This window comes from Hordeum vulgare, chromosome 5H (genome assembly GCF_904849725.1).
Source record: "Hordeum vulgare subsp. vulgare chromosome 5H, MorexV3_pseudomolecules_assembly, whole genome shotgun sequence".
Lineage (NCBI taxonomy): Eukaryota > Viridiplantae > Streptophyta > Magnoliopsida > Poales > Poaceae > Hordeum > Hordeum vulgare.
The window spans coordinates 467779426-467789729 of NC_058522.1; the positions used below are offsets into that span (position 1 = coordinate 467779426).

Here is a 10304-nt window from a genome sequence, read left to right on the forward strand (position 1 = left end):
CAAATATCCCTAGGTGGCTCTAATCCCGTGAAGGTTTGGTTCGAGAGAGACAAACCCGCAGAGTCCTTGTTCAGACGTGGGCCTTGGGTAGAGCAGGCCTGTTAGCCCAGGTCTGTATGTGGCATTGTGGGATGATAACCTTTTGTGCTCTAGGCAGGGCTTTGCTTTGCTTCGGGTGGGCATCAAAGTGTCAAGGCCCCTTCAAAAGAAAAGAAAAACTGTCAAGGCAGAACCTTAGGTGTTGACGTGGAGAGAAACAAATATATCTTCTATCTTTCCTCCCCTCGAGCGATCACGCCGTCACGCAAATAACGGAACAGGTGACCGGTCGGCGCACCACGGCGGACGATCGACGTTGTATCCCATCCTCCAGCTGCCTAGCATCCATGATGATCTGACCAGCCGCTGCTCTCAGTCCTAACTCAAGGTATCATGCGAACATGTGGGGTTAGCTAGAGAAAAAATCATCCTTCTAGGCTGTTTTATTTCTTTGTAAGATGTTGTTGCAAAGTGGAGAATTCAGTTTTTTTTAATTATTCTTTGTCCCTATCATGAAATTATAGTATTCATCAATGTGCGAAGGCGCTATTAGGCGGATAACAAAGACTTAGACCAACCACACAAGAGGGGAGACGGCCGACGTTGCGTCTTTGTGTGGACGCCGCTATCAAAATCAGCTCTAGCGTGGTAAGTACATTTCACTCTCAATTCTTGCGATTATCTAAATGCATTGCCGTAGATTAGACCTTATTCAGATAACACGAGTTTTGCAAAAAAGAAGGATGTTGGCTGTGGGTTTAACTCCTAATTAGTGTATGCTTTGTCCATCTGAGTAATTTTCTATTTCATGAATATGCAAAGCTTGCGTATCTTTTCATTGATAGAAGAAGTAGAATGAATACAGGAGTACAACACATGACACAAACGCACACGCGTGCACATGGTGCCTAAAGCAGAGATACTAAGGATGGTCGATCCATACAAAGAATACATCGCAGTAAACCTACCAAACGCGAGCCAAGACCGGCGATGCCAAACCAACGAGAACTCCAACATCGTCCGAGCCGAAACCGGAGACATCACGAGCGAGCAAGATAGTGCCTTCAAGAAATAAGATGATGCCGAAACTTCGTCACTATCCGACCTAGGGTTTTCCCAAATGCTTGCCTCGCGACAGGGGTAGACTTAGAACTTGAAGGCGGGCATCCATTGCCAACCTTGTGACCCACCATAAAATTGTCATGTACTTTTTCCTTTTTTAAATATAGGTTTTTTTAAAAGTTTTACTATAAGACTACATGCGAATGTATATAGACGTATTTTAAAGTATAAATTTATTTATTTTGTTTCGTATGTAATCCTCTAATGAAATTTCTAAAAAAAGTTATATTTAAGAACAGAGGAAGTATAACCATAAAAATTGCCTGTTCAGCATTTTAATCCTATATAATACGAATAGGGATTAGACTCTCTACTATGCTAGATAAAAAAATGCATTTCAAGAATCGCCAATAGAACCAGCCACTGCCTTGCGATGAGCATGCAGGACCGAGTGCCCCTATTTGCCGGCAAATATGATGGGACTAGTGAGGTGTCAGGTAGCTGAAAAACCAATTTGGGTCCGTCGATTCGTTATGAGTCATCCGATGCAAGATGAATGACGAAATCAACTTCACCTCCACCCGCGTTCAGTGACGCTCCAGCCCATCCCCAGCACTCCACCCTCGCTCCAACCGTCGCACACCGCTGTGATGCCGTCGCCGCCAACCATCCCTCTACCCCGACGATGAACATTTTTTCCGGCAAACCTGCACCCCGCTCGCATCCCTAAGATAGATAATGGGGTCATCTGTCATCCTAAAATAGATACCAGAGTCGCATGCCAATCTAAGATAACAAGAGGTCTTTTTTAAAAGATTCCTTTCTTCCGTCCGCGAGCTCCTTCCTTTCCTCAGACGGCTGCTTCCTTCGTGCGAAAATCACTAGCCCAAAAATTATATTCAGAGGATCTACAAGTAACTAAAATGAAATATGATAGACATGTCTTGCATTTTTTGTGAAAAAATGTAAAATTGTTTTCATTTAAAATATATAATTCAAAATCAGCTCAACAACAGAACTACTACATGTTTTAAAATAAAAAATATCTAAGCATAAATGTTCATACATGCATATTATAGTCCTATATAGATTAAAAAACTATCCATGTGAATGAAAATGAATATCCATGTACTTCCTCTATACCTAAATAATTGTAGTTCGAAAGAACTAGACTAGTTCTCCTCAGCTACAATTATTTTGGTACGGAGGGATTATTTATAAACCTCACATATTTAAAGAAATTAGTTCGTAAATATTACAATATGTTTTCATGTACTCCCTCCGTTCCTAAATATAAGTCTTTCTAAAGGTTCAACTAATGGACTACATACGGATGTATATAGACATATTTTAGAGTACAAATTTATTCATTTTGCTCCGTATGTAGACACCTAGTGAAATATCTTAAAAGACTTATATTTAGGTACAGAGGGAGTACTAAATAAAATTTTCATGTATGTACCAAAAAAGTGTTTTAGTGGTCGACATTGGAGATGCCCTAACCCATGTAACGTGAAACTTCTGTGTCGCTCTTGATGCATTGGATTAAAAGGTGGCCGAATTCTTTGTGTGGGGCATGAGAAAAAAGGATATGTGATGAACTACCAATGTTTGTAATCTCTGAATTGCCTTTGTCTACTTCCCGTTATCCATTTCACCACTGAAATCCCCGTTTCCCGGGATTGTTATATTCCGTTAATTCAATTCAATCTCGGGTAAACAATCATACCCGGTGCCATGGTATCCGGTGGCAGCAACAGTGCAATACAGTGGTCATGGGACATCGGGCAAGCAGGGCGGTCGGGTTCCCAGGGTGAACGGCAAGGTCTCAAGGGTCGGCTCGTGCCCCGTGTGGAACACGCAGCAGGCGGTGTCGCGCAAAATGTAGGGAGGGGGCAGGAAGGTGACATGGGGCGTTTGTGGATGTGAGGTTGAAAGTGCGAGCTCGGAGTATACGGAAGATTGCAAGGGATCAAGTCAGGGCCGGCCCTGAGGGGGGGCGGGAGGGGCGGCCGCCCCGGGACCCCCCAAAGCAAGGGGGGCCCGCCCAAGTATGTGTGAGCACTTCTACGATTCTATAAGATCAGGAACTGCTCGCTGGGGAGGCCATAAAGTTGTCAAAACTGTTTGATCTGTCTTCAGGAAGAAGAAGACTGAAACGTTATTTCTCTGTAGCGGCTGGGCCTTGGGCCTTTTTCTTTCTTCTGAATGTTTAATCCGTCTTGTGGTAGCATGGTGGGTCAGCTTTAAGAAAACTGGGTGTGGCCCGTGGGTCACACCAGGCTAGTTGCAGCAATTACGCTAAAAGGGCTAGTAATTGATTTAAAAACAATTACGCTAAAAGGGCTAGTAATTGATCATCAAGTGTGTGGGGGAGTACTAAACTCCACGTAGGGAATCGGTGTTGGTAAGGGGCAAAGGAAAATGGCATTTTCTATTTGGCGCTTCAAGCGCACATTACTGTGCATTTTGTAAAGGACACGTGGAGCCCTCTATGCTAACGACCCGTTTAGACCATTTTTTCTTCCTTTCTTTCAATTTTCTTGTTCTTCTCTTTTTCTTCTTTCTTTTTGTTCTTTACTTAAATTTTGTGAACTTTTTTGAAATCGGTGAAGTTTTTTTTAAATGATGAAGTTTTTCAAGTATGTGAACTTTTTACAGAATTTGATGAACTTTTCTCAATATTGATGAATTTTTTAAATCAACAATATTTCCAGAATATTTCCAAAAATTGATTTATCTTTTAAAATTTGATGATTTCCTTTCCAAAATTGATGAACTTTTTTTTCAAAATTGGTGAGTTTTTTTTCAAATTTGATGAAGTTTCTTCAATTTTTTTTTCTCGCAAAATTGATGTCTGTTTTTTCAAATTCAATGATCCTCTTAAAAACAATTGAAGAACTTTTAAAATTCGATGTTTTTTTCAAGTCAATGATTTTGTTTTGCAAAATCGATGATTCTATTAACAAACTTTCTGCGTTTTCTTGCGGTTTTACCCTGTGTTTTTTCCTTTTAAAACCTTAAATGTAAGGAAAAGTATTAAAACCATCCAGCTGATTTTTTGAAAACATCAACCACGTCAAGCGATAGCCACGCGTCACTTTGGGCGCAGGAACCGCTCAACCTCCGCCTAGCGAAGCACGATCCATTTGTTTTCCTTCCCTCACATGCGTTAATTATTTATTTTGGATCTCGCCGTATGTCTTCGCCCTCTGCTCCAGCACTCCGTCCAGGTCACCCCGCGCGCCCCTCCGCCACCACTCCCTCGGCCAAGTCGATCTACGCTGCATGGACCACGTGTTGCTGCCGGGGCTGCAATGGAGCTCGGTCGGAGTTGCAATGAAGTAGTGTCGGAGCATCTATGCTACGTTGGAACTCGTTTGGGCTGCAATGAATCTCGGTCGGAGTCTCAATGGAGCTTCCTCGGAGCCGTCGAGAGCTCCGCTGGGGTTATAATGAAGCTCAGCCGGAGTTGTAATGGAGCTTCGCTTGTCGGTGCTGCGATGGAGCTTCGTCGCTTGTCGGTGCTGCGATGGAGCTCCATCGAGGCTGCTATGGAGCTTGGCGAGAGTTGAAATGGAGGTTCACTGGAGTGTTAGTGATCCGCTGGAACTCCGTCGGATTCCAATGGAGCTCACCGGACGCCGTTCGTGTTGCTCATGTTGTGTTGGAGCTCCTCGAAAGGCTGCAATGGCGCTAGCTGCTGCTTGTTGTGATCTGATGATTCCTAACGTGTTGATTGGACGACTAAACAGGCGGATGGTTTCTTAATGAAATCATCCGACTGATTTGTAGCAGCCGCCTAAATGTAAACGTGTGCATGGATCAGACATCACACCGGCGCGTGGGTACGAAGGAGCTTCCCTGGGGCCTGATGCGCTGAATAGGAACTTCCATGGAAATTTTCCAATTTCCATGCCACAAGCCTGGGCCTCGGTGCTGGGGCATATTTTACCATCCATGACTAATTATATCCGCCCGCCTTAAGAAAAGAGATAAAAGTTATCTATGCCCATGATTTCATTGTCAAGGGCTGATCTTATTTGCAAGAAAAAGAAAAAAAATGAAAATATCTACATGAATCTCCTCGTAAAATCATTGACATCGTTACTATTGAAGGGAGTGCGTACATAGTCGTTGTTGGGACGCAACCATTAACGCAAAAATTATTTTGAAAATCAATACATTAATGCAATTAATTAGGTAGACAAGTAATATTGTATGTAATTCATTAGATCCATTTTAACATGTATTTTTTCGTGTTAAATCAATTTGAAAATTGACTCATTAATATAAATAAATATTTTTGCAAGCATCTAATTATGGCAGAAGATAATCAAAAGTAGGGATTTCCAATTAAACATGTAATTAAATAATTAGGCGAGCAGATAATTAAGCGTCTAGATAACTAGGCAACAAGGTGCATATAGAAGTAAATGAAAATAAATAAATATTATATCATGATACCATATCATAATAAATATTGTATTACTATGTGTTTTGATTGACAATAAATAAAACTACCTATAATATTAATATGTATACATGATACTACTGTAATATGCACTACAGAGATAATATTATACATTAATATTATATGCGTGATATGATACTGCCCATTATATAGGATTAATTATGCATGACATTAATTAATTAGACAAGCACCTAATAGTGTTGAATCAATTTGAAAGTGCACGCGGGCTAGGATGACCAGCAGGCTGTTGCGTACATTGGGGACAACCAGCAGGTTCTCAACGACATGGCCGACTAACGCTTACAACATGGACTATTACCATTGTACGCTCGTGACATGGACAATCAAGTGTTCACCAAGGTGAATGACGATCATGATTTGCATGACATCGACACGCTGACGGTTGCCGAAACGTTCATCGACGAAGACATTAGACACTCGAGTAAGAAGCGCCCACAGTCGAGGGCTTTGGCCGCGTCTTTGAGGACGGCGGTGACAATCGAGGACAAATGATTGCATGCCATCACTCTTCAAATATTGTTTTATTCCATAGCAACGCGTGAGTATTTTAGCTGGTAATAAGACTTAATTGCGCAATACTTCAGACACATTTAGACGTGATTTAACAAAATCCATATTTTATTACTCCTACTAAGTAGAGTATTTTGTAGCCCAAAGCTATTCGCACGTAGGAGCATCCAACAAGCTGTTACGATCATCTGCACCAGCTTTGATATAGCAAAAGCTTATTCGATTCATATCCTCAGCTAGGCAGCCGGCCGGCCGGCATCATCGTTGTCTCCAAAGTGCCGTGCGCACTAGCTTCCAAAAATGGAGTCCTAGACAAACGCCATCCATCCTACCAGCTACCCAGCAGGCCAGCACTCACACGACGCGCGCACCCTCGTAACGCAGGCATGGACGTGGAGGCGCCCAAGGACGACGAGCAGCGGCCCGCGCCGCCGGCGCGCGGCAAGGCGATGCAGCGGCTCCTGGTGGCGCTCAACTGCGGCATGCTGACGCTGGGCACCACGGGCGGGCCGCTCCTGAGCCGCCTCTACTTCAGCAAGGGCGGGCACCGGAAGTGGCTGTCGGCGTGGCTCGAGACGGGCGGCTGGCCGCTGCTGTTGCTCCCCGTGGCGGCGTCGTACCTGCGCCGGCGCGCGCAGGACCCCAGCGCGCCCGTGGTGCTGGCCCCGCCGAGGATACTCGTGGCGGCCGCGGGGCTCGGGCTGGCGACCGGCGCCGACGACTTCCTGTACGCGTACGGGCTGTCGTTCGTGCCCGTGTCCACCTCGGCGATCCTCATCTCCACGCAGCTCGCCTTCACCGTCCTGTTCGCGTTCCTCATCGTGCGGCAGCGGCTGACGGCGCTGTCGGTGAACGCGGTGGCGCTGCTCACCGTGGGCGCCGTGGTGCTGGGCCTGCACGTCTCCTCCGACCGCCCCGCCGGGGTGACCAGGGGGCAGTACTGGCTGGGGTTCCTGCTCACCCTCGGCTCCGCCGCGCTGTACGGGCTGGTGCTGCCGCTCATCGAGCTGACCTACAAGCGGGCCGCGGGCGGCGGCCGCGTGGTGACCTACGCGCTGGTCATGGAGATGCAGCTGGTGATGGGCTTCTTCGCCACCGCTTTCTGCACCGTCGGCATGATCGTCAACAACGATTTCCAGGTGCCCATATCACGTGTCTCCGCGATCACTCCTCCCTCCCCCCCTCTCTCTCTCTCTCCATCTTCACTCTACTAGGAGTAGAGTAGGAGTACGCCACGGTACTGGAGTAGTTTCTCTTGCCTGGGCCATGCATCGAAAAGGGTCGTGACTCGTGACAGTAGCCATCAGCACTTGAATTCCCCTGGATGATTTCACCGGCCGCCTTGGAAAAATGGAAAAAAGATTGGCCTTGGACCAGACGGCGATTGGCATCAATAAATAGGACGGGGCCATACTCCGCGTGTGATGAGTACGTGCTCGCTGGACAGTCAGGATCGGAGTTATACATCCCGCGCCGTCCATTTGGACCCAAGCAATCACACGGGATCGGAGTTACATCCAAGCAATTATTGGCGGAGTTACATCCAAGCTACGATTACTGAAAAAAAAACTTAGGTCTATTCAATTCTCTTGTAATTTCATGTTTGAAGGTAGAGCGGCGAACCACGACGCCGATAGACTAGTCAAGTTTGCTCATTCTCTGGATCAGGGGAGACATATGTGGATGTCGATCCCGCACGATCCAAATCCACGTATGGTTTTCACACGCCGACGTGTATCCCACAATTTATGGAATTTGAGTGAATAAAGTCTTGATTGAACCCTTAAAAAAAGTTGCTAGGAGTAAATGCAACGCGTCTTAAACTTGTCTATTATAAAATTTAACCATGCTTTCTAACCATGATAAAGGAAGTATCTATGGTAGTAAGACAGACTTCACCCTCACGTGGATGGCGTGTGAATACGTGCTCGCTGGACAGTCAGGATCGTAGTTACATCCCGCGCCGTCCATTTGGACCCAAGCAATCACACACATGATCGGAGTTAATTACATCCCGCGACGTCCATTTGGACCCAAGGAATTATTGGCGGAGCCTGTGAGCCTAGCCTCTGAATGTGATCATGCTGAAAACGACGAGAGCCGGACCGAGCATATTGAACCCGGTAACGTGGGCGCTAGCTGTTCCGTCCTACTCGTACAAGGAACGATCGGAGCCCAGGGGAATCAAGTTGATGGTGGCTACAGGCGGCCGTTGCTTTCCAGCCTCTCTTTTCATGGATGCCATCAGCGCAGCTGCAACCCGAGGGCGACATTAGGCGAATGGCCTCTGGCTTATGGTTATTGGAGATGCCGCTCTGAGTGGAGATAACACACGATCTCAGTGAAGAAAACCAAGGAATCATCTAGACCCCAGTCCTCCACACAAGGAATAAAAAGTTGTTTGCCCGCTCAATGTAATGCTGTCACGCACAATTGTTGGACGACACAATTTGACAGACATTAATGATGAGTGTGGCCAGCCCCCAATCAATCGTCGTACAAGACACATTGCTGCATGATTTTCTAGTAATACTCCATCCATTTTTAAATATAAGTTTTTTTTTTTAAAATTTCATTATAAACTAGTACATACGAATGTATATAAACACACTTTAAAGTATATATACATTCATTTATTTTGTTACGAATATAGTCCCTAGTAAAATCTTTAAAAAGACTTCTATTTAGAAAAGGGGTGAGTAGGAAAAACTAGCTAGGCATGATCCAAAACCAACGTGGAACAGCCAGATGGAAAGGCTTTCTTTGTTAATCAAATCATGGATAATCACATGCTCCCATACAAAAATATACTAAGAAGATCATGGAAGATCCACCTTTTTTTTTTGCGCATAGATCGACAAAACTTCTAAGAGCGCATTCCAGCTCTAATCCTGGACGGTCATGTACATGTTGGCTTTTGGTACTTATCTGGCTGAGCTACTTTGGCTTGGTCGGTCTATGTCGTTGTCTTTGTTGCCTTGTTCTAATAAAATGAAAAATGGTCTTGCTAAAAAGTGTCTCATGGATAATTACAGCGTCCTACTTCCTTTGTTAAGCGAATCCTTCTCCTACCTTTCTTTGCGAGCTCACACGCTAGTGCGCCAGCGTCACCATAGGTAGCTAGACACTATCAAAAATCATGCTTTTGTTCGTGCACTTCTCCGTCTCTCCATATATATGTGCCAGTTAGTTAGACCACGCCTAATTGATTCTCCGGGAAGAAAAAAGCGAAAGACATATATATTGATGGATGTTTTGTGTGTGTGGTATTGTGTGTGCGTGCAGGCGATGGCGAGGGAGGCGCGGGCGTTCGAGCTGGGGGAGGCCCGGTACTACACGGTGCTGGTGTGGAGCGCCATCCTGTGGCAGTTCTTCTTCCTGGGCGCCGTGGGCGTCATCTTCTGCGTCCACACCCTCTTCGCCGGGATCCTCATCGCCGTCTTCATCCCGGTGACGGAGGTGCTGGCCGTCATCTTCCTGCACGAGAAGTTCAGCAGCGAGAAGGGCGTCGCGCTCGTGCTCTCGCTCTGGGGCCTCGCCTCCTACTCCTACGGCGAGTACAGCGACGCCAAGGCCGCCAAGAAGAAAGCGGCCTTGGACGCCCAGGCCTCGTGACTAATATTAGTGCACTTTGATTTGTAAGCTCGTTTTCTGTTTTCCGTCCAGGAATTCTGATTTGTATTGCTGTGCTTGTCTGCTCGTAACGCGTATATATGCATAACCTGCAGTTGCAGGCGTGTTGGTTTCCAGGAAGTATGGGAAACAAATCAAGGCCACGGAGAAGAGAAGCGGCCATGGATGCACAGGACTCGTGGCTATATTCTGCTTTGTCAAATTATGTTTTTGTTTTGGAGAAGTGTTGGGGTTAAATAAAAAGGTGCAAGGATGCATCACAATTGGTGCTAGATTCCCATTAGAGCAAGTATAATAAGGTATAGTCAGCAGGCTTTAAGAATTAAAATACTATATTTCTACTGAGTTGGATGAGAGAGAAGAGGAGAAAGAAAGGAAGCGGGCTCTTCGTGAAGAGCAAGCTCTAGCACGTGCTCCTAGATGCTTTGTGAGAATGAAAGATGGGCCATATAAGATAAAAATAGTACTCTTTCATAGCTAACTATTGTACAAGCTAGCTATAAGATGGGTTATAAGATAGCTTATAGCCAACAGTTGGCTATACTATTAACCATGGTCTTAACGA

General features: G+C 45.4%; 1 protein-coding gene across 2 annotated transcripts; it reads left to right on the top strand.

The window, feature by feature from the left end:
* Window positions 1-6175: 6175 nt before the first annotated feature.
* LOC123398946 (purine permease 3-like) lies at window positions 6176-10009 on the top strand. Of its 2 annotated transcripts, XM_045093388.1 has the most exons (3): window positions 6176-7245; window positions 9392-9744; window positions 9835-10009. In XM_045093388.1, exons 1-2 carry the CDS (start codon window positions 6493-6495, stop codon window positions 9719-9721), a joined length of 1083 nt encoding a protein of 360 aa, XP_044949323.1. In that variant the 5' UTR covers window positions 6176-6492; the 3' UTR covers window positions 9722-9744; window positions 9835-10009. The 2 variants fall into 2 exon arrangements, with proteins under 2 accessions (XP_044949323.1, XP_044949322.1); XM_045093387.1 differs by having other exon boundaries at window positions 9392-9859.
* Window positions 10010-10304: the final 295 nt, after the last annotated feature.